Source organism: Oenanthe melanoleuca, chromosome 3 (assembly GCF_029582105.1).
Source record: "Oenanthe melanoleuca isolate GR-GAL-2019-014 chromosome 3, OMel1.0, whole genome shotgun sequence".
Classification (NCBI taxonomy): domain Eukaryota; kingdom Metazoa; phylum Chordata; class Aves; order Passeriformes; family Muscicapidae; genus Oenanthe; species Oenanthe melanoleuca.
This window is the reverse complement of record NC_079336.1, coordinates 82340940-82366533: the sequence shown is the minus strand read 5'-3', so window position 1 is coordinate 82366533 and position 25594 is coordinate 82340940. Positions and strand designations below refer to the sequence as shown.

The 25594-nt window shown below is 35.1% G+C and overlaps 1 protein-coding gene across 2 annotated transcripts in view; it reads right to left on the bottom strand.

Annotated features, from left to right (window-relative positions):
• The window catches only part of BABAM2 (BRISC and BRCA1 A complex member 2), a 162359-nt gene that overhangs the window by 74865 nt on the left and 61900 nt on the right, over positions 1 to 25594 (bottom strand). For both annotated transcript variants that reach the window (XM_056489005.1, XM_056489006.1), the window contains one exon: positions 178 to 287. In XM_056489005.1, coding sequence (XP_056344980.1) covers positions 178 to 287 — 110 coding nt within the window. The remainder of the gene's footprint in view (positions 1 to 177; positions 288 to 25594) is intronic.

Here is a 25594-nt window from a genome sequence, read left to right as displayed (position 1 = left end):
AGCTGAGAGAAGATCTGCCATTTCTCCACCGCACACACACTCAGCAACCACTATAACTTTAAGCAATTTAAAGCAATAGTATGTTATCATCTAGTATGTTATCACATGTATCAGGAAAAAACTGAGAAGTTCTGAGATGAAATAGAATAAATATTCCAGAAAAAACATTTCACTCACTGTTCAATACGTGGGGAGAGATACAGCTTAGGAAAAACCTGAGTAGCTTCTGTGTCCTCAAAACTAACTGAGAGAAGTGCAACATCTTCTCCAGGGTCTTCATTCACATCCTGTACATATAAAAGCAATATAAAATGGTAAATAACAAGCTGAATATTTAAAAGCTTACAGATAAGAACTAATAAGTCAAATAGGAATTTATTTAGGAGATGCTTAAGGAATCAGAACTGCAACCATTACAAAATCGCTTGCAAATTTATTCTTTCTTACTATATTGGCACTTTAAAGATATTTTGGTCTGCTTAATTTCCTTCAATATACCAAAATAAAATTAATGAGTTATGAAGTATACAGTACTGTACTCTTCTTCAATTCAGTGAACTATAAATTTTAGTAAAGATACATATTTTGTTTTTAGGAATTCCTGATTTACATCAGATGGAAATGCCAAAGAATTTTTTAAGCTGTTGTAGTATCACTGATTTATGACCACACATTCTGTATTTTTATTTTTCAAAGTAGTTTACGGTTCAAACTTTTGAGTGTATTGTATTCAACTCCTATTGTGGATGAAAAACACTTTTGCAATTAGAAATTTGTATCTAGCAGTCATTGCCCCCCAGTTTCCTGCAAATGAAACATATGCATTACTTTCAGCAAAGACTGCAGACTCCAGGAAAGTACTGTAGGAAAAAAAAAAAAAAAAAAAAAAGGTATGCTAAATACAAGTTAATCTTAATGTATTCACAATTAAGGCTTGCTTTATATCAGGACAATCAGTTACAGCTTTGAGATCATCTAGAACAAATTGTTTCTGGTTAGGACCTGACATACCTCCAATTCATAAATCACATACAGTATATGAACAAGTGTATTTCTTACATGCACAACTTCACTTAAGCTCTTTAGTTAGAAAGTAATGAGTTAGCAGCACAGTCACCTTCACTGACAGCAAATAATACAGTGCCACTTTCTGCTCACAAATAAATCTTTCAATGTGTTTGTTCATATGTACATAGCAACTTGCCAAGATGCCTTTGTTCTTATCCGTTTTGGAAAAATAGGAGAGGAAATAAGATATTGCTCCAAGCAGGATCAACATGGTGCAGAGTGCCCTGGTATGTTCTGTCCTACAGCTGTGAGGAAGGAACAGGCAAACCACTTACATATTCTTAGGAGACCCTGCCCTATGTGGGGAGAAGAAAATTAAGTGACCACTGAGTGGTTTCAGGAAGACAATCTCATGCCATTGAAGCTCTGGCAGGACAGGAGCTGTTAATGTCCAGGGAGACGAGCTAGGTATCAGCTATTACGTGCAGAACACTACATGCCAAGAAACTCAGTGATAAGCTGCAGGGAAAAATGGGTTTTAAAAAAGCCTAATTGTCTTAGATGAAAAATGAGACAGAACTGACAGTGTTTTCTTCAATTCTGCCTTGGTGTGCAGCTCACTTCTGACAGATGAAAGAAAACTGTACTCTTAGAACTGCCAGTGAAATGGTCACGAGCACATGATGGCTGGAAATCAGAGCATGATTTTAACCCTAAGTTGCAGGGCAACACTCCATATGAGTGGCGAGCACAAACAATAGCTGTTGTCCTGCTGTGATATGATCAGTTTATGGATGGCATAATGTGACGTGGTTGCCTGTAACAGCAACGGGCAGGACCTTGTGACCCAAAATGTTCCCTTAAGTGTTACATTTTTAAGTGGTACTATCATCTGGACTAGTGAAAACAGAACAGATTACAAAACCTTTATCATCAAGACAAATAACAAAATATACCCAAGAGTACAATCCACCCTGACCGTTTCCCCAGTATTTCGTGTATTGCCCTCATTAAGGAAAAAAATTAAATAAGGAACAGCTTTCAACTCTGAAACTGAGCAGAGCATTAACTGGCTTTTTCCCATTGATTTGCTAATTGTCAATCAAATGAAAAGAACTATTAAGAGAGATTAAACAGCAATGCTTTTAATGCTAATATCAATTAAAAAGATTTTATTTTAATGGGCATTCTTCAAGAGATGACAGGTACATAAAACTGTTAGGCTGATGAGAAGCTCAATGTAACCCTGTGATGTGCACTAGCAGCTCAGAAAGCCAGCTGTATCCTGGGCTGAGTCTAAAGCAGTGTTGCCAGGTAGATAAGGGAGGGAATTCTGCCCTCCTACTCTGCTCTGCTGAGACCCCACCTGTAGTGCTGCGTCCAGCTCTGCCATGGACAGTAAATCCCCTCTTTAGCCTTGCATTTATGATTAGTGCTAAATGTAGATGTGCACACACTGCTTGACACCATGTGTAAGACCAGTTTCTGGAATTACTATCAGGTGCTTACTGATTGAAAAAAGTCAAAAGAAGGAAATAGAAAAACCCAACTTCGAAATGGACTAGGTGAATGCCACTACAGCACCCACTAAGACCTATAGTAATAGTACATTATATTTCCTGTGCTCATTAGTGAACTTCATATGAAGACCCATGCCAGGGGAAAATAACCCACACAACCACATAAATCATCTCTGTATCTTTGCATGTTAAGCTGCACTAAAATAAAATGTGCAGTAAGAGCAATAAATTGAGATACTATATTTTTCCACTTAAAAAATACACACAACAAACATGACTTCAAACTCTTGCTGCCAGTAGAGCACTGTGTTATGTTCATACAGCTACTGTCCAATGCAAATCCATGTAAAGAAATTAGCATTCTTCTATAACTACCACATTTCAAATGGATGCATATTTTCAGCCCTGAGAAATAAAAATAGTTACTTAAAAAAGACTCCAAACCCAAAACCAGCATTCCTGTAGGTTTTAAAAGACACAGTGCAGTAACACCACGAATTTGCTCAACCTTATTGTTCAGGTGGCCACAGATTTACAACAAACTCCCTTCTATCTGACACCAGACCATTTATTCCTTTCAGGCTTTGTTACTTTTATTTATGGAAGAAGCTGCTTGCTAGAACTGCATTTGACACTAGTGTATCTGTTAGAACTGCCGTTTATAAAACCAAACCAAAACCACATGTCTCACAGATAAACTGTGGAAAACTTTTCAACTAATAAACTTTTTTGATGTTGTCTGTGCCAGTTACAACTTAACTCCTTCAGTGATCTCTGTTCCAGTCATCTACAGAAATCTGTAAGTGATTAGGTGAGAAGATGGAACCTTCTAATACCAGGCCATGACATTTGCCCAGAAATGGGGCTGAGTTCTTTTCATTGCACCATAGTGTCCAAAGGCAAATGTTGGTTTGATGCTTCTTATCAAACCCTCCACAGACAGCATCTTCCCTTTTCCCACTTCTGCACATGTATTTATATGGAAGAACAGATCAGATCTGAATAGAGCAGCAAAGTAAAAGTCACCTCCATTCTTGTCTTTCAGCTGGCTTCAAAAGACAGAGTGATATCCCACTGCTCTGACAATATCATACCCTTTTAGGGGAGAAAAAAAAAAAAAAAGGCTGCTGAACTCAAGTCACATCTCATTTTTTAGTATTTAAGAATCCATGCTTTTTCATCTTATAATTTGCATGTAACTCACAACACAACAGATGATTTTACTAAACAAATTAATTTTTTATTCAAGAGAAACTGATTTTGTAAGAATGCAGAATGCCAATTTTCTATAAATGTTAAATTTCAAGGTTAAAACTGCCATAATGAAAGTGCCATTTTATACTCACAGAACTTTTCTTTTTCTACACAAGACTCTACAGAAGGTATTATTAAAATAAACTTCTAACTGAACAGAGAACACATCCTGGGCCACAGGAATTTTGAGGTTTAAAAACTAAATGTAAAAATACTTGACATCATTAGTTAAACATGTGATAATGCACACCTATTAATTTTTCCACAACAGCCTCATGCCTGATGGTAAGAAACCCAGCCTCTAGAAAATTGCAACATAAAAGATCTAACACAGATTTTCATGGTGCCTTTCTGTCACCTTGCTACTGTGTCTTTTTTTTTTTTTTTTAATACTCATTTCTGAAAATGTCCATTCAAATCAAACATGAAAAAAAAATGGATATACCTCTTATACTGAAAATAAAGTTTTCTTTCTCAAGAACTGCAAGGGGTTTCCTATGTTTACAGGATACTTTGCACAATGGGACCTCATCCTTGTCTAAACCTCTGAAGCAATGTGGTGAGAAAAGAGCAACAAAAAAAAATTTAAAAAAAAAGCCTATGGGTTGAAAATATCTATTACAGAAACCTAGCAACAATTTACAAAATCAAATAAAACATTTTATAAACACAAAACTCATGGTATTTGATTTTAATTCACCCATTTTCTACTCAGCCAGTGCAGAGGAAAGGCTCATTAAGTATGCATTTTCAAAACTCAAGAATAAGAGACAATGTGAAAATATAAATGAAGAACAGAACACATGAAATTGGAAGTCTGAAGGCATTTAGAAATTTTCCCCCTTACACCTCATGAAAAAACTTTGAGTATCACAAAATTCCAAAGAAAAACTTAGAATTCTATTTTCAATTGTATCAGCACTGTGTTAACAGCCATTTGTTAGTTTTCATTTCTATTAATCTCAATTTACATTCAAATGCATGTTTCAATGTTTACAGCTGCTGTCTTTCCAAGATCCTTAATCTTTTTACAAAGTTAGTAGGAGTTGTTTATGAAAATTACCATCAAAACCACTTTAAACACACTATCCAAACGGCATTGTTTTCTCATATCCTACCTACTGTAATTGAAAACTGGGAATTTACTGGAACTGACAATTTATTATGAGTCAGATGGTTGATAGCCAGGCCAACCAAAACATCTGCTCTGCACAGTCACAACTGCTATAACCCATTTCCTCTTGTGCCTGGAGTCCTACCAAGTTGTACATTAGAGTTCCTTTTCCTTAAAGATGCAGAGTATGGAAAATCAGTTATTACCTTTTCTTCATTATCAAAAAATAAAAAAAAATAATTGCCTTGCATCCTCTGATTAAAGTATACTTTTGAGGGGAGGTATTTCTGTATTTGGCACACAAGTGCAATTCCCTGCCCCAAACAGTAATGCTTAAAGTGGTAAGAGACTTCAGTCTTGTCCTGGGCAGTAGCAGGACCTGCATTTCCATGACAGACTCAGGATGGCAGGAGAGCGCGCAATGGGGTGATGCACAGATCAAAGGTGTGGCATTGAGAGCCTGGTTTAGGGTGACTAACAAAAATGAGAAAAAAATAAACTTGGAATTTGGTAGAAAGGATGGGGAAGTATGTGCAGGAAGAGTATTGGCTTACTTTGGGGAGGACAAGCAGCTTCTGACCCTGGGGACAGTAGGGAGCTGAACTTCTGGTAAGGCTGTTAAGTTTGCACTGTGAATATACACACCAACTGGTGTGGGGATAAAAGTGAGGGAAGAAAGAGAACACAAACTGTTAAACCTATTGGATGTTCCCTTGAGAAATGAGATGCCTCACAGATGATTAACATTGTAGATGCCTCCCAACAATATGGTGAGGCCAAATCTGCTTCAGGAGGGAGGTTCCTGGTCCCAGCTGATTGCTCCTACACCTCATGCTGGAGGCTTCACAACTCTTCAATAGTTGTTTCTGTGGTACAACTAATTGAAGGAACAGAAAATGAACAAATGGGGAAGGAATAGCTTAACATAAACAAAGGATGAACTTACATGATGTGATGGAGGTTGCTGGGGAAGGTGGAATAGAAAGGCAAAATACAGATGAGAACAGAATGGAGGGATGAGACCTTGACCTTAGCATCTGCAGCCAGCCTACACTGAGTCTTTCAGCTGACACTTACTTGCCAGTGGTACCTTTCAGCCCTACCAAATTGGTTAGTTTAACTGGAGTGTGAAATTTATATTTCAGGATCCTTTCTGAAAAAAGAAAGGCCTCCAGAAGAGAAATGCATGAGAATAACATTCATAAACGCATTCAGAAATTTAATTTCTTAGGTCAAATTTAATTCATGTAATTCTGCATGATTCATACCTGTGACATACTTATTATCAATGCATCAGAGAAGAATTTGGTTTTGAAGCTGAAGTATGAATTACACCAGAGAATATACAACACTGTTCACTTCATTAGTATTAACAGGCCTCTTGCTTCACAAGAGTTTGCAAAGCTTGGCTTTTTCCCATCAAATGGCAGTGTGCAATGCTATGAAAATAAAGCACAAGCAATTGTACTCTTATCTCTTATTGTGTTGCAGTTTCACTAGCTTTGATATGAGCAGCTACAAGTTCTCCCTATCTTTTCCCTTATCCCTAGTGGTTTTTTTTTGTTTGTTTGTTTGGTTGGTTTTTTTTTTTTTTTTTTTTTTTTTTTTTTTTTTTTTTTTTTTTTTTGTTTTTTTTTTTTTTTTTTTTTGTTTTTTAAATAAGAAAACACACTAGGGGAAAGCAGGCTAAGGAATGTGGAGTGGCAAATGAGACTGAAAAATCTGCTTCACTCTAGGGAGAATATTTAATCACTCCAGGAAATTCTTTCTCCTGTCTTCCAGGAAACCTACCAGGTCTGATCAAGGAGTGTTGATTCTTTAAATAGGATCTTTAATGAAAACAAAGGCAGTCAGTCACCTTGAGTGCACTGCTCATGGCATCAAAGCATTCCATACACAGTCCCTCTCCCAAGGTAACACAGCAAAACACTTGCCTGGCAAACACTCTAGGCAAAGCACATTTCAGCTCAGGGTCGTTCTGATTTTAAAAATTACATGGAAATTGTAGGCTGAGAACCACTTGGTAAGATCTGAAAAGCAAGCTTCTAGGACAACATACTGGGTTTTCTTCATTTAACAAAATAAATCAAATATATACTGAGCATTAAAACTATCAGCAAGACCTCCAAGTATACCACTGGGCATCAACAACTGAACAGGAAAACAACGGATGTTACACAAACAGTGTGACATCCCAGGGGCTCTTTTCATTGTCACTGTTCAGAGTTTTCTTGTTCAACATTTACATGTGAATCTGTTTTGCCTATACTCCTTTCTTTTGTTATGGTCATGGTAATTTACCACTACTTCCACAATATGATTGACTATATGATTGGAGTTAGGTAAAGAATGCTGTTAGGAAAAGCATAAAAAAATACAGAAGGTTAAAAGGAAAGAGTAACATTCTTGTCCATGAAAACACATGCTAAATTCAAAACCTTCAAAATTAATGAAATTTCAGATGATTAATTAATTTAATTTGACAGCAGAAAAGTCTGGCACTTTCAGCACAACAATACTGATTGCTTAGGCCTGATAAACGATCTCAGAAAACAAGGCAGATTTCTTCAATGGTCAAAAACATGTTTCAGCAGGTTTGAGACCCAAATCTGAAATACATAATCTAGGCGTTACAAAGTATAAAATTAATATTGGGTGCAGTATAAAATTAATATTTTTAAACTCATGTCAAACAATTTAAAATGTTTTACACATTCATTTTCACATTCAAGAGACAAAATATATTTGCTAACAAAGATCATTCTATCCTATTGACTGAATCTAAGTCTTCACTTGGTTAAGAATCTTTTGATGACAATAGAGAATATTCAATATTTTTAGAAGAGACTGATACATAAGATGCTGAAAATCTTAAATTTCAATTCATTCAATGACACTTAAGTATGAATATATTTGCTCTACTCTAATATCAGGTATCACACTCAGGTTAAAATAAGTTTAAAAGCCAGCAGTTATAGAATTTGGAATACATTTGGAAATGAATTAATTTTTTTTAAAAAACAAACACAAAACAGGAAGAAATATTAGAAATCTAGATTGCTGGGTAGTAATCTCAGACCTGGCTTTTCTGTGCATTCCTAAAAAAGCAGTTTTCCTTCCTAGAAAATTTAAGACATCAGTTTATCAAACACTACACAGGACTACTGCTTAACTTCTGTTTCACTTCCTTCTAACCTAACTTCTAAGCAGACCACATAAATCATTAATACAAAACACCACCGTTTTTCCATTAAGTAAATTACCCTGAGAGACACCCCCTGCCCCATTACTCTCATGAAGTTTTGTAGGCAAGAAAGAGATTCCAGTAACACCATATCTTTCCTAGAACCTCAAGAAAAGCACCTTGAGGCTGACAACAGCACCTGCCTCTGCCATCATCAGCTGATAACTGGGTGAACAAAATGTCAGAGATTGCAAAGCTTGGTTTCAAACTCTTTTTAAACAGCAAGCAACAGTTGCATTCACTCAAACCAAGCTAATGCTGCCATGTCGCACAAACAGCTACTTCCTCAACCTGTAGTTATGACACATTTTTTAATGTAAGCCCTGATTTTAAACTTGTTTTTCTGATAAACATTTGGGGACACATAAAACCTGGAATTCAAATCATTCAATAGGATTTCACCAAGACTCAAAACTCTCCAGCCATCTTGTCAGTCGACTGGACTGTAATTTATTTAGAAAGCAATATTTGCATTCCTTTCCCCCATTTTACTGATTTCTCATCTCTTTAAAAATAGCAATGTCATTCCAGAGGCCAAAGAACAGTCATCTTGTGTCCAGCAGAAAACAGTCTCCTCATAAATACCCAAGTACTTATCTAGAGGACAAAGAAATCATTAATACAATTCTAAATAAAATAATTTTTTTGCTAAGTCAATCTTCTAATTGCCAAGTATAGCTCTTCTATGCATGCATGTTTATATGTGCAGATTGAAAAAACAAATGTAACAGATTAGTATGCAGGACTCATGGCTGAAAGATTCAGAGGTAACAATTATATTTGGGAAGAATGTAATGTATTTGTACAAGCGAGGATTCTAGGGACAGAGCTGACTCTTGGAGCATGACACCAAGAAGAGTATTGTTTTAAAGATAATGAAATAGTTCATTGATACAATTAACAGATCCCACCAAAAAAGAGAGCAAAAGTTAAAATACTGTGAGAGAGACATCAATCGTAAGTATTTCTGTAACTGGGCTCTGGTTCTAAGTCAGCATAAGTATTTATTTTTTAAATCAATCCAACTTTTTACTAAAAGCTTTTTCCCCTGCTTTCCACATATTCTTCCATGTTCCTGGTTCAGTGAGTATCTCTGAAATCAGAAATACTATAGATTACATGGGTCACAACAAGAACACCACAGTAAAGCCATATCCTGAGCTGTCTTCAGTGAACCAGGAAGTACCAACATGATTTCACAGATGAAAAAGTGAATAATCAAAGTGTAAGGCAAAAACAAGAGAAGTTAAAGTTGTTCAGTGGTCCTTCACCACTGCAGCTTAGCACTGCTGACCTGATTTAAAAATATGAAACATTATATTTTAAAAGAAAATGTCAATATTAAAACTCTTAACTGCTATGATTTCTTTTGTCAACTGCTGTTTCTTGAGAATACTAAGAATGTTACTTATTAAAGTTCACAGGACCTTTGATTCACAAACTGCTGTTCTGCATTCCCATCTCAAGGATATATTTGTATTTGTTTTCCAGAGAATTCTATTATCCCCTTGATTCACAAGCTGTTATTATGCCTTCCCATTTCAAGGGTATAATATTTTTATTTCTTTTCCAAAGAATTCTATAATCCCCTTGTCTCATGTTTCCATTTGTGTCTAGTGGATCTTAAAAATATGAGCATGTGTCTGTGTGGGGCATTCTCTGCTTTGGACAAAGACTATGGAAGTCAGAGCATCCTGCCCCCTTGAGCCCTATTTACAAACATTCAGCTTTCCAACAAACAACATACTTGCTCTGCACACAAGTGCAAATGTATACAGATGTCACAAAGAGTAACAACCGTAATAAAAATAAAACTCTCGCAGTAAGAAGAGAAAAACAGCTTCTCTCTTGTATTTGTATGAAGGTGGATCCTGATACAGGTGAGAAGCAGGACACTGGAACGAGGGATAAAAGCTGCATTTGTAATTGATGACTGTGACATTGCTATTTCAGAGTTCACATCTGTACTGGTATGTAAATCAGGCACATAATGTGCAAAAAATTCACTGAGGTAGTGTAGTCTCTTTCAATATATAATAAGGAAGTCACATATGGTGACAATCTTGCTGTGTCAAGAGAGGTCTTTGTAACTTACAGTGTGAGAGTAACTCCTGTACTTCAGCACACAGCTCAGGTGAAGGCTGAATCATCTGCTGCTGTTTACCTTGCCCGAGACAGTGCCTGAAACACAGGTGTCCAGCTCAGATGAGGTCCCACTGAATTAAAGTGGTCGTTGCTAGAAGAATATATCATGTATTTCCAGATGGAAGACTGACTCCATCACTGACATTTCCCTGACTACTGACTCAGAAAAGATCACCCAATCTTTTCTCTTATCTGTTCCATCAGTGCATTCATCATCAACTTAGGATGAAGAATTTGGAGAAGTATAGTTAAACTCTTTTATGGTGTCTGGAGCTGTATTTCAATAAAAAAAAATATTAGGGTTCAAAGGCTACTAATATTGATACCACCCTGGAATTTTTTAAGTCTTTCCTGACGCTTTCTCTCATATCATCTGTTCCAAAGTTCAGGGGATAATTTTCTGTAAATGCAATTTTTAATGCTGTCATAAGGCTTGAAATCACCTGCATAAGGTCACCTGTTTCAGCACAGCATCCTAGCATGCACAAATTAACAGAGAGGAATACCCTCTGTTCTGGGTCTGATATTCAGCTTTCTGACCATAAAATTGAGTAGTACATTTTTTGTCAGAGAGGGAGATCTGATTACATACCAGCAAACTTGAATCACAACAAGAAAGTTTGAACTGGAAGCTTCTTAGCCTGTCATATAGGAGAAAGCATTCGATTGTTTTACTTTTAAATTTTATTTTTCTCTGAAGCAGTAAATTAAAGGCCACATTATTTTCAGAAGTTTTCTGAAATAATGCAAATTTGATGTTCAAGCTTCGCAACTGATGGAATTTGCTGGATGATTATTGATTTGGTTCCACCTTGCAGTTATGAAAAGTTAAGAGTTCATGGGGACAGGAAGACAATGGTAACTCCTCTATTCTCCCCTTCTTCATGAACCTCACCTTCCCTACAGAGAATGATATCAAAATAATATAGTCCTTTAGTTGTCTTGCATGTACACCTATAGTGGGGCTCACTATGTTACTTCTTTGCAGACAATATTAAGCATTTTTAAAAGCTTAGAAAAGTGCAGAATTGGATGTTCTTTCAGAATAGCATGTGAAAATCAAAGTAAGTGCCAGCTAAAAAATAGAGAAGCCAATACTTAAGATGGCATTGTAAAAAAGAACAGATTAAACATATGATGTAAATAGTAGTATTTAAATTCCTATGTTTATTATTAAACTGTAAGTCTGAAACCATTGAGCCTTCTTTACTAAGAAGCCACTTAGAAAACAGTTGTCTTTTATCAGTGACAAAATTGCAATCAACAGCATTTAAAGGATCAAGGCAGAAGGAAGATTCAAGTCACATGCATTCTGGGAACTCTCTGAAATTGCCAAATTCAGCTCCATTTTTCTAATTAATCTTTCCACCCTCAGCAACTTGATTTTTGCAAATCTATGTAAAATTCTACCATCTTGATATCTCATGTGCAAGATTATTTGTTTTTTTACATTATGGCATTTATCTAGAAATGAAGTGTCTCATCTTTTCTTTCCAGGATTCAGATATAATGCTAAAAGCTTATCCTCTCTTGTTATTTTCTGAATATTAAGAATAGGTGAGATGTCAGCCCATCATTTTCACTTCGTATGCAGCACCTTCCAACAATCACAGGAGAAAACCATCTACACACCCGTTCTGCCCCAACCCTCACAACTACCCAATACATCAATTTTCACATCCTTGGGAATAGGAAGATCTGCCATGGCAAATAGGAAACTACTTGAAACTAGGTATCACCTCTAGCTTCTAATAAACATATTGAGAAACACTGCTTTAACTATAAATATAGTTAGTTCCAGCTTTAGCCATCAGAGAAAAGTCTACAAGTCTGCTCTAATTAAGACTGAATACATTAAACAAAACCACTAACTGGTTGCAGCATGTTACTTTTAAGACCTAGAAGTCAAAGTCTCCTGTTAGAGTCACAACTGAAATAACATAGAAACAAACATCACATAGGGAATCCAGTTTAGATACAGACATCTATACAGAAACACTTCAACATCACACAGAACCAGTTCTAATGTAAGATCATGTAAATCTAGGAAACATCAAGACTCAGAACTGTGAGCGTAGTAATAGAAATACACTGTGTACTTCAACAAACAAAAACAATCTGGAGCTATCTATGGAGCATGCAGATATTATTTTGTCCTCACAATAAAAAAAAATTTCTAGCCATCAATACTAAAATCCAACACCACACCAGTTTTATCTTACAGCTGTGCAAAGCATAGACCTGCCTTTATACTAACTTCCCACTTCTGCAGCCTATGTAGCCATGGGCCAATCTAAAAATTCTGCAAGTGAAGCTATAGCCATATGTTTCTGTTATGTGCAGTTCATTAGCAATATGACAACTCATGTTTAAGTAAAAATTTTAATAGATTTCTTCAAATAAGTCTATCTGCATTTTCCTTTATATATGTAAAAGCAAGGACAAATAATTTCATGATTTACTTAAAAAACTGTTCAAAACTTCTGGTTACATTCAATACTTACGTATGCTTCAAATCCAATAAATGTCACCATAATCTTAGCATCACTGAAAACAGTAAATCCTGGAAATCAACCTATCCAGAGATATAACCTCAACTCACACTAGTTACATTGGGAATAGACCTCATTTTCAGTTCTGCTGGGTACTTCTTTCAAAAGTGTGTTGGTTTGCTATGATAATGTTTATAGTGGTTTGCTTCCATTGGTTTCAAACAATTCAAGAAATAACACTGACTGCAATCCACGGTAAAGTGTCCTACAGCTGAGTATGTTCACAGACAGCACTTCAAGAGAAGATATAACTATTTATTCATGTTCACCTTCCTTTGCACCAAGCTATCATTGCAATGGTAAAACTCTTTAGACATAGCCATGGCATATACAGGTGCACCCTCCCATATGTACGTATGCAGGTCCTTCTAAAAGAAGTTATGCCCTAGTTACCAGATGGACACTGCAGTAATTAGCTCAAATGAAACAGAAGTGAAGATCTTCCACCCCCTCACTCTTTTGCTGCTTCATTAGGATTCACGCTATGGTCTTGCCAAGTTCTGACCTTTCAGCCCAGACAGTCAGATCATGAACACAAAACTTCCCTGTAACTATGAAGCTCAAGACTTCTCCCTCTCCATGCAGCATTGTTAATTGCTTGATCTACAACAAAAGCAACTCATTTAATTTATACTTGGACCCCCAGCAATCTCCAGAAAGCTCTGTCTAGACCAAAGCTTCATTTCTTTTGATTGGTCCCCAGACTCCTTGAGTAGTATTAAGCAGAAATTGTTAATATTCTTTGGAGATAACTGTTGCCCTGGCTCCACACAGGCTTTTTAGCCCCTATGGTCTGTGAAAATCAAGATGAAAACTTCTAGAGTCTTCACAGATTGCCAACAGGTCTGCTTCTGAAATTGCTTTGCATCTGGGCTTTAACACTCTCCCAGTGTTATCAATGGCAATATTTACCTACATGAAAATAAACTTCTGATACTTTCCTTCTCCTCTCTAAAAAATTATGCCATTCTCTTTTGTCTTCCTCCACATTCAATTCCTCAATATCCTTAACTAACTAAAAGGCTTCTTAAAATTTTTTGTTTGGTTTGGGTGTTGCTTTTGAAAACACATTTCTTTTTTTATTTCCGTGGCATATGGAAACAGATGCTTCAATTGCTTGAGCTCCTTCAGAATACAAACTGGCTAGTTAAACACAACCATCTTGGTTTTCAGTCAGAACAACTGCACTTACTTGACAGTAGTTTGTCTTAAGGCTGTATCCAAACAGATGTGCTAATGACAAGTGGTTATTTGTTTGCTTTTAATAAACATCGAAAAGATATCCTTTTCCACTAGGATTAGTCAACACCTACAGATTTCTATCTCTTTTCTTCCATCAAAACTTTTATTTTCTTCAGTCTGAGAGGAGCTTAAATCCCACTGCATTAATCAAGCATGGAGTGTTCCCACATTAAGAAATACTCTCTGCAGGTATTTTTGTATCTATGAAATTGAAAATGCTTTACATTAAAACTTTAATCTTCACAAGATTACCATAATTATTAGTTGTACTATAATAACTGGTTTTGTGGCAACCACATGTTTGATGCTCTATTGTTAAAAGAAGAGCAGTCCCTTTCATAAGACTTTACTATCTGGAAGGCAGATGTATAAAGATACCAGGAAAGTCCAGAGACAAAATTAAACATCCCATTTTTTCCCCCTAATGTTTGTTTGCTTTGTATTGTAATTGACTCATTTTTTATAGCTCTCACAACAAATTACCTTAGAACAAGAAAAGGAACTAACTGAAGGGCATTCTTTGCCATAGCCAGTTTCACTGTGGAACACACTGATAGGTGAGGTACAGTTATTTAAAAAATGAGGAGAACAGAACAGACACACTCTGGCACTGATGCCACATTTCCTCAGGAAATGAACAACTTGGTTTATCTGAAATATGGTAGGGAAACCCTTGACATAAAATTGTATAAAGAATGCCTTCATGGAAATTGTTCAAAGGATATCAGCTGTACTTCATTCCTTCTATAGGTTATAATTTCCAATTGAAAAACCATTCATGAGAAGGAAAAATGGAAATTGTTGTTGTACAGGTAGATAGATGCACAAGATGACTATGACGGGTATTTGCAGCAAGTCCATTATAAGTAGTACTAAAGGTTCAATAAACCTGGAAAGTGGAGGCTCAAGATTGATGGTGAAATGACCACTGTTTGTACAGTTCCTCAGAAAAAGTCATCCATTTATTTCCTGAGAAGACAGACTAAGCCAAAATGTTGCCTTGATTAATAGGAAGGTGACAAACAGAACTGAGGATAAGCATGAGCTACAAAAGTTCAACTAAAGGTTCTATAAAAACTCCTCATGTGAGAAATATAATAACTTAGATTACTCTGGATTGAAATTACCTTTGAAAACAGAAAAACTGAATGTCTGTTAGGTGAAGGAGAAATATGGAGTGGGCATAGGCACTTCCAGCGCTCATCGGTCTGTAATGCACTCCTTGAACAAAGCAGATGAGGTCTTATCTTACTGTTTCTTGAAGAAAATTAAGATAACACTATTAACTACTTTATTTCCTACCTACTTACTTTGCTGAAGAGCCACTCACTACCATACTGTAAGAAAGGTGCTGCATCTTATATAATATCTCACAGAGTCAACAACTGCCCCATGTTTCAGTTCAAATAAAACACTTTGGTGAGCTGTTAATTAGCATGATTAACATAATTCAAAGTGTTTCTAATCTGAGAAACACTTTGTTTCTCTATGCTTACATGAAGAGATCTTTCTCTAAAGCCCAATACTTTGTGACCTGGTAACATAATTATACACAAACTGTTGGTGGACTAATTGCTAAAAACACAGTGTTTCCTTTGAAGATGAGAGATACTGTATCAGATTAGACTTTGAAAGAGGAAAATAAGAGGAATTATTCTGCTGAGTCTTCATAGTACAGAAGTACTTACAGTCCATGGTTTTCCACCAATTTCATATAAAATATGAAGTGATGCCACTCTTCTATCATATTTTCACAGGCAAAATGCATTATCCAGAACAATGAATGGAACCACAACTTAACTGTCATGACATCTTATACAAGTCACATAATGCACTGACTCCTCAAAAATTTTTCAACATTTCAGCATATGAATTAATTTTCATATATCCTGTGATGCTTGTGCTTAACTATGTCAGCTAAAAAAGGTTTATTCTTTGCAGAATATGTACATTCCCAGTGACTTAAACACTGTTCTTTAATCTAACATAGTGGAATTATTGTTAATGCCAAGTCCAATAGGAGATCCTTTTTCTTGGCTGTAATTCTACAGGAACCTTAGGCAATAGAATCAAAATCTTGAGCTTTCAACAAGTACTGGCAAAATCAAGCTGCAGCAACCAGAGCAATGTTAAGCAATGTTGTAGTCACTTGGTGTCTGCTCAATATACTATCTTTTTATAAGCCTTGGGCAGTTGGTGAATATATATCTTTGCATTAATTCCCAGTTAAAGTTAATTTTTATTAAATAAACTTAAGAGATTCTAGTCCTCACCACAAATAATGTGCAGTGTTATTCTAACAAAGTTTAGTAGATAATTACCAACCTTGAGAAAATCCTTGCTAGTGGATATCACAAATGAAGTTAAATACTGATCTTCAACTTCACTTGTATTATAAATTATGTCACTTTATGTATTTTGAATTGGTTTGAAAACCTTCTGTCTTCATATTTTATCAAAGCCTAGCTTTTTAAGAAATTATTTACACAAAAAGTTAGGTATCTTTCACATTTCAGCACCTGAAAAAGTAATGAAATGTGGTCTAAGCATACCCAGCTCTGATATTGAGTTACTGTCATTAATTATTAAAGAAAACAAACCTCAAAAACAAAGGTAACAAACTTCTGACACTACTAATAACAATAAGTTAGGCGTGTAAGACTGATCTGATCTGGGATCTACAGCGTTGTTCTGTCTGAAAGACAGCACTGAGTCTATAATCAGAAAATAAACATGTCTTGGACAGCATACATTACTATGTGCATACAGAAATTCCAAGGAATTTGCAAAGAATACTCCAGCTATGATTAAAATACCTTCCAATACTGCTTCTTAAAGTCATTATGTTTATTATGCTTTTCTTCTGATTAAATAAACAAACCTTATTAATTAAATAAATTCCATATACAGAAGGTGTTGCTCCCATTGAAATACTGGGGGGCATAGAAGGCTCCAGAACAGTTCAGAGCAGACAAGAATAAAAGATTAAAGTCACTGTCTTCAAAAGAGTATGAAATACTGTGGCACTAATCAATCAGACTTCTGGTCTGGTTTGAGCTCTGTGTTGAGAAAACTTGGCTAATACAGAGATGATAATGCCAGGTTTTGCATTCTTGTCTGAGCTGATGCTGAAGCCATCAGCAATCCTGACACTGGTAACAGCCACCTCAACACTGGGAATAGCAAGGATTGTGCAATGAATAGCTAGTATATTAATAAGATTTCATAAATTACTTTCTTTTATAAAGCATTGGATTCTTCATAGGGCAGCCAGGGGAGCCATGAGGCCATTCCTGAACTCAATTTTGGTTTGATCAATCTGACACCACAACAGCTTGAGCTGTCATTTACACCTGAAGACCTGAATGCTCACTTGTCAATGTCAGCAGGAAGAGAATGACACCCAAGTCTCACCACTGAAAGCTTACTACATGCTAAATTAATTTGATGGCATTGCTCACGTGGATAGACTTGAATATAATTTCCACTCTCTTCTACTTCATTTTGACATATTGAACTGACATTAAATAATTTAAATAAAGCAGCACAAAAGCATTTGGAAGGTACTTATCATTCAAAATATCTCTAGTCTTGAATTTATACATACATGCACTTTAAGCTAACAGTAGCAATTGAAACTATTATTTTAAAAGGACTAAAACAGTATTTAAAAGATAACCTACGACTAAAGCACAAAATGTTTAAAACAATAATTAAAAACCTTTTCAGCTTGTTTGGAATTAATAAAATCGCTCATTTCCTCTCTACCTCCAACACTGCTGTATCAAAGGACATTATTTGAAGACTTAAAAACATCTACTGAATGACAGCTTCTTAAATTGCATAAAGTTCAACCATGATAAACAAATACTCAAATGGACAAAGGTTAGCACACAGAATAGCTTGTACTCACCTATTAAAAAATATCATACTAAATTTAGGTTGACAGCCACAGCCAAATTAGCAGATGAAGTAGTTATTATATTTCATACTCCATGGCTTAAAAATCACAACTACTGGAATCTATTTCTAGTCTGTCAGTACCTTACTCTAGCAAAACTTCATATACCAGTTTACAAATTTTAAAATGTGGAGATTAATACCTCTTTTCAGTGATGTTACAGGGCTTAAGCCAGTATTTCAAAACCTTTAGATTCTGACTGCAAAGTGCACCATCAATGCTGCAGAAAGGAAACTTAGTAACCTCAATTCCTTTAACTGCCACCAACTGCCTTATGAACAAGAAAAAATTTCAAGCTGCAGAAGCATTCCAGTATCAGACAACTATCACTGGCAACATAAAATTCTTTTAATAGAAAAAGAATGAAAGAGTAATTCATTTGATGAGCCAAATTTCAGCCTGATGCCTTTACAGGAATAATAAATCTCTAAAACCAGGATTTGTAATATTGATGCAGAACTACTGAGACAAACTCAAAACTATTAATGGTGCAAAAGACACCACTTCAAATGCTTTTACCTGTCTGAACCAGTTTTGCTGCTTTGACACGCCTACAATTCTTGTATATATTTATCCCTCAGAAACACAGAACAAGCACATAACACAAAGAGGCCTTTATATATAATGCCATATAATTACCCTTTACATTTCAGATGGTTTGAAAATCTGTGTTTATGAATATAGTTCTGTGATCATGATCCTGTTGACTTCAATGAGGGCAGAGTCCACCTCATGGAATAAAAACACAGTCATCTCTTGACTGGCCTGAACTACACCAATTGGGCCAATTAGACCAGCCTTTCTATAAAGGTATCTGAAATATTTGTTTTTAAAAAAGTTGCACGCAACTAGTTTCATAACAGGAGACATAACACTTCTTGCCTTGATCACTTTCCAGCATCATAAACCTCTGCTATTTTTCTAGCACAAACACAGGGAAGTGAAACTACCAGCTAGTCCTTTCCCATAACATGAAATATAATGAAAATTTCTTTGAAAAACAGGGAAGAAACCCCACCAACCATGAGGTATACACCTGCTCTTCACTAGAGCCAAAACTGTGATTTAAAGCTGGAAATCAAATTTTTTATGACATTTGGATACATCAGTGATTTGCTTCCAAATGCAAGTGACTTTTTCTCATTGCTGAATCATCAGTTAATCTTTGTAAATGTACTATTGTTTTCAGTATTCGTGTAAGAAAAAATTATAATCTAGATTTAGTAAAGACCCATCATCCTTCCAAAGAGTAATATGGCAATTTGCATTCCATACTGTGTAATTATCTATAAATATATTGCTTTGTAGGCTTTATTGATCAAAGTCTATGTTTTACACCTCATATTTGCATCATATCTAACTTCCCATAAAACACACTTTAGGAAAAATACAACAGAAAACAGTAAACTTTACTCTCATTGCTCTAGTCCTTTAGAGAAAACAATTTAAAAACTAACCAAGAAAAAAAAAAGAATCATTTTAATGCTCTGAAATTACAAGCACACATTAAGCATAAATTCATTTATTGAAAAGTTGCCTACCTGCTTTTCAGCATGTAAATGCTTCTAAACCACTGAATAGCTGAGCAACCAATAATTTGTTGTATAAAGAAATTTAAGACTGCAGTAAGAATCAAAACATTGTATACATTTGGAACTGTAGGTCACTAATACGTTTTAAATATTTGCCCCTTGTTTTATATAAAACCCAAGAAATTATGTGACTTGCCCTCTCAGCATCAAAAGGAATCTCTTTAAGAACCTCAGTAGAAACAAAAAATATAAAAATTGTTCTTCCTGATCCTTCACGTTGATAATCCCATAATGACAAGGAAAGAGAAGATACTGATGCTCACTTTGAGGCTTTAAAGACATTTGGTAATACACTAAACTATTTATTTGTAATACAACAATCTGTGCACCAACCATGGACACACAGGGATGCAAAGGACACATACTGTTCTCTTTTTATGCTCAACAGTTTTGGTCACTTGAAGGTGAATCTGGGAATTCTGGCATTACTGTTAAAAATGGAATGCAAATTGAAAAATAGTACGTCTTCACTTTTGAGCTTATTTTATGATTCACAATCTTAAAATAAAATGCATCATTTTCCCACCATAGATATCAACACCCAGTAAATTGTCATAAGTCTCAAAAGAAATACAAAACATTTTGAAAAACAATAAATAAACATTTTGCTTACAATTATGCTTGTACACAACCAGGTTAAAACTGCACTGAAAAACTCTTATATTCATATGCAAATTCCTGGAACATATACATGAAGTTCTTTTACTTTTTCTTCATTTTACAAACAAGCTTCTAAACAAATGCAATCGATAACAGTCTCTAACTATGGTGGGAAAAAAGATAATAGAAGAAATCAAGCCTAGTATCCAGAGAAGGATTTACACAAACAGAAGAAAAAAGTAGTTCTCTAAAAATTAATTTTCTATATTTTTGATGGTAGAAAAATTTGAGTTTTATATCCAATAGTCATTTAAAGCTAAATCATTAATCAGCAACATTTATCAGACCACTTCTTCCCCTGCCAACAAAATCTTTTTTCAGACACGGTATTCCTTCATGTGCTATTTGGAGGGAAATGCTTCTCAGCAATAAAAATTCCTTCTGTATTTTTTTTCATTCCCTTCCAACTTGTACCAAACAAGAAAGTATAACAGACATCCTTTTATGGTTAAAAAGATCCCAAGGTTCTAAATGTTCTTGGACTAGCAATGCCCACATTATCACAACACTTTCTTGACTTAACACAGTTTGAAGATGAGGATGATGCTTCACATGCTCCAGGCTGAACAGATTTGTTAGGAAGACATGTCCTGACAAATATGCTTAAGAGAATAAGGTCAGTGATTAATCAAGAAAGGAGTCCATTAAAATAATGGAATTAATATATTTGTAGATGGTTACTCAGCAGGACACTGTCAAGGTATTTTTGTCAATTTTTAAATATTTCCTTCTCAATCAGCATTAATAAATGCATGGCTCCGTATCTGTCTAGCTCTCAGTGTGTTAGAAGCTGGATTGCAAATAATGGTGCATTAAAAAAAAAAAAAAAAAGAAACAGTCTTGAACTAATAATTTATATGAAGTGATAAATTGAGCATTCCCAAATACTTTGTTTTCTGCACAACAGTTTTGCAAAGATCTGAACACTCTCATGCACAGGAGAAACAAATAAATATCTGGAGACAATACTGTAAAAGTTTCAAACTAGTGTTTTCAAAAGTTTGCATGTAGTAAGCTTCCAAAATATTAATCTCAAGAAGAATCTTTTTCATTGTATTTTTCAAAGAATACAAAATTAGAACACAAAGATGAAGAGATAAGACTTGTTTCCAGTCTTTCTCTGTGATTCAAAAAACACTAATGTTTTGTACAGCTGTAAATATCTTAATTGAAAGTACATTCCAAAATTGCCTTAATATGGTAATGCAGAGATTATTCATCTTTCTCTACAAATTCAGACTCTTGTTTTTTCCGTCCAACCCCAAAATAGCTTTTGCATATTAAACGAGCAGTTAACAGTCTTCATATTGGAAACTTACTATTGATTCTTTCAGCTTACATTAAAAGAGATTTCCTTCACAGTAACAGTGATGATTAACTCAGTGGAGGAAGAAGAAAATCAGCTACACCACGATCTATCACAAATGTTCCCAAATGGACTACTTGACTAAAGATTTAAATTGTACAATCCTTAGATAGGCATTCCCAAATTGATTTAAACAACACTGATAGATGATTAAGTGCAGGAAGGAGTTGACAAAAAAAATTCAACTAAATGCCTTGGTGCTAAGCAAGTGTAAATATTCTACTTGTGCATTCATTGAGCTAAGTTGTTCTAAAACTTGTTGGATGATGAAAAGATTCTGAATGACATAAAGATTTTCATTCTAGTGAAGACATTATGTAATAATTTTTTTCCCTTTTAATTTAGTTTCAGATTCAGCATATATGTTGCCACTCTCTTCAGATGCCTCCCCACTCTGTTTCTTTCCCTGACCTGTTTTTAGTCTCAAAAGGTAATTAAGTTCATAGAAGCTCTATGAAGATAAGCAGTCAGGCAGAGGAGAGACACAACTTGTTATTCCACCAAATGCTGTAACAGGTAATTCAGTTTGCTATGAAAGGCAGCAAAAGGGGAGCCAAATAGTGAAAACACTTCTCATCTTTTCATGTGATAAATCCCTACACAGAACATATGGGAGAACAATAACAGCATTGTGCAGCAATTCAAGAAGATGAGGGATTCAACCTGTACAAAATGCAGCTTTACTATTTCTACTGCTCACAAATGCGGCAATTTTACTTAAAATCTACATCTGTATGCACTAAAAAAACTGCTCTAGAAGAGAAGTCCTTCTAAGCACACTTACTTTGTCTTGATAAAGAGCATTGCAAAATTGATTAAATTTCTTCTTTCAAATGCCATTTATACAGATCATTATTAAAATTTTCCAAGTTTCCTGGGAATACATCCTTCCAAAACAAGGAGACTGCAATATTTTCAATCTTACATGGATCTCTGCTCTTAATAGGCTTCGAATGACTCTCAGTTCTTCTCTACTTAAATATCTCTTTGTGCTATATCTTCTTTTATATTCAGTATTGTAGCACTATATTAACATAATGCTTATTCATACACACTCACCTTCTTGTAACAGTGATAACATTTTTGTATCAGTGGCATATAACTTTCTGCACTGTTCTTCCAGGAGGGATAAGTTTATTCAGCTGTATTCACAAAATTCATAAATAGAGGCCAAGGAGAAGTAATTCTGCATACTGCAATGCTGTCTCACATGAGTCAGAGAAGTAATATATGCCTCCAAGTTGCTTTAATAGGTATAGTCTCCTAAATGTGATATTATCATTGCCTGAAGGCCTGTAAATGGGCCTGAAGTTTGATCACACATCTTTTCAAGAAAGAACTGGCAACGTGTGGTAAACAACAACAACAAAAAAGAAACAAAGAGAATATTTTAGCTATTAAGTTGTTGCCATACAGTAAAACTGATGCCACAAGAACACAGTCGTAAAATGCCAGTCTTGTTTATTACAAATTCAGTTTCACAGCTTCTTATGAAACATTTGCTATTGCATCAAGAGAATCTCTCTGGCAATTTCATTCCAACACTTCTTTTGTTTTAGAAGAGCACAAAAAGCATTCAGTCCTAAAGTACTGTACTATTAACACCTCAGTCTTTTATTTCTGCAAAACAAATAATATCCACATACAATTTACACATCTTGAAATAAAGTTTCAAAAATTCCTGATTTTGAAAAGGGAGTTTGAGTCGTCAAGTAAAAAAGAATATTAATACAAGAGAATCTGCTCTTCTGTTCAGTAGCTCGAGTGCAGTCAAGGTTAATTACACAGAACAAAGCCTAGAAATTACTGCCATTTTAACAGCCTTTTATTGACATTGGCAAAATAAACGATATGCATAAAATGAAATGGATACACAAAGAACTACATTCCACCTAGAAAGGTAAGTGTTCCATTTGTAAACAAAGATGAAACACAGCCTCAAGAATATAACATTAAAATTGTATTTTAGTTTAAATATTTCTCATACAGACTGCGAGTCAGATTGCATGTACTCTGGTCTCTGCTCTGCAATTTATTTGCTTTTCAATTTTTTTTAAATAAGTGAAACAGATACAATGCTTTTCTTTCATGCAGAACACAGCTTAATTCTGTGAACTTTAGAAAGAAGGTAAAATTGAAGTTCTAAGTATCTTCAGAGATACAGTTTTTGTCCAAATGTGAAGAGGTGTCCAAAATCACCTTAAAACACTCAAGAATAGTAAAGAATGTTACAGCAGCACAAGAGTAAGAACCCAGAATAGTAGGAAAATGGCCTAGGAGGAAAATCTCCAGCAACTCTGAAGTCACACAACTCTCTGTTGACACGGGGTGCTTGTTTTCCCTTCAAGGAAAGTGTGTCAAAATGACTGCCGATTTGAATTGTGATGAATTGTGAAGATAATAGAGAGAGGGGAGAGGAAGAACTTGCTCTGGTTAAAGCCTTGGACAAGCCTTCTACTCACAGCTCAGGATTCCACTCTGAATTTGCAGAATACCTAGCTTGTGTTTCAAGTCCTGTCTGAAAAATAGAAGTTTTTTATCATATGTTACAACTCCTATGAACAATATATAAAATTAGAACCTGTGAGATGATCAGTTACTAATTTCATCTAACCTATGAAGGGAGAAAAAATAACAATACCTACATGTATGTCTAAACTGGAACCCGAGTATAATCTGACCTATATTTCAAGGGCTTATCTAATCCCTTAACAATAGTAAAAAGAAAATTAAATAAGATTTATTACTTAAAAAAAAAGTAATGAGGCTAGGTGAAGTGAGATAAAATTAATGATTTTATCTAGGACACACATTATAAATGCTAAACAATGAGAATAATAATTTGGAATGAGCGTGTTTATTCTTTGTTAACCAACACATTGTCCTCAGGGTTTTGCAAATGAATTGCTGATTATTTACATACCATCAGTCAGTCATCAGTTTTAGTCAAGACGTCAGTCATATTTCTCTAATATTTTTCTACACCAGGAAAGATGTAACTGTAAAACACAGACTAAAACACCGATATGTCCAACACATTCCGATATATTAAAGGCACATATATTTCAGTAGTTTATTACTTAAGATAACTACAAAAGCAGATCATTAAAATGGCAAGAGATGGAACAGCATCATCAGTTTAACTCTATTTCCCTATTTTCCTTCACCAGAAGGACTCCCTAATGGTATTATATGGGTATACTTAAGTGTTATATGTGCATTCCAGACAGTCCATTACGCAACTCAAAACCAACATTTAATTCATGGACATCTTTTTGCCCAAATTTTGATGTACTGGTAACTTGCTAAGGCCTAAGGAGTGCACCTAATTGCACCCAATGAAGCCCAATTAATGCTCCTCCCTGCTGCCCCTTCTCTCCCATGGATGTGCTGTTTGCAATGATTACAGGTCCCAGCACATGAAAGACATACAAGTTCTAGCATGAACACCTAAACTGTTAAAACAGAAATAGAGAGTCAAGAGGTCTAAGTTTTATTTGTTGTTCTTTCACTGTCTCACTGAGATGCTGCTAGAAAAGGCAGACTTTCCTTTAGCCTTCTCCATCTAAAGTCTCCTTCTAAAAGAGAAAATACCTCTATACACTTTCTGTAAACTAGCAAGAACCTTCCTAAAAAGAAGTCACTATAGAAAATAAATGCTTTATAGGAACATGGCACATTATTAGCTAGCAACTGGTGAACAAAATGCTGTGCATTCTTTTAGTAACATGGAAGAAAACATCATATTTTTTTGTATTTTTAGTTTATGTTTTATGGTATTATGATTAACGACATTGCCAGTACCAATTAGAGAAAAATAAAAGTGGTAGATCAGTCAATCTCAGTATGTTTACTGCTGAGAGTTACTGTTTCAATGGTAAAGCCTAAATTTTTTTTTATTTTTATTTTTGGCTTAAATCTCTAAACCCATGAAAT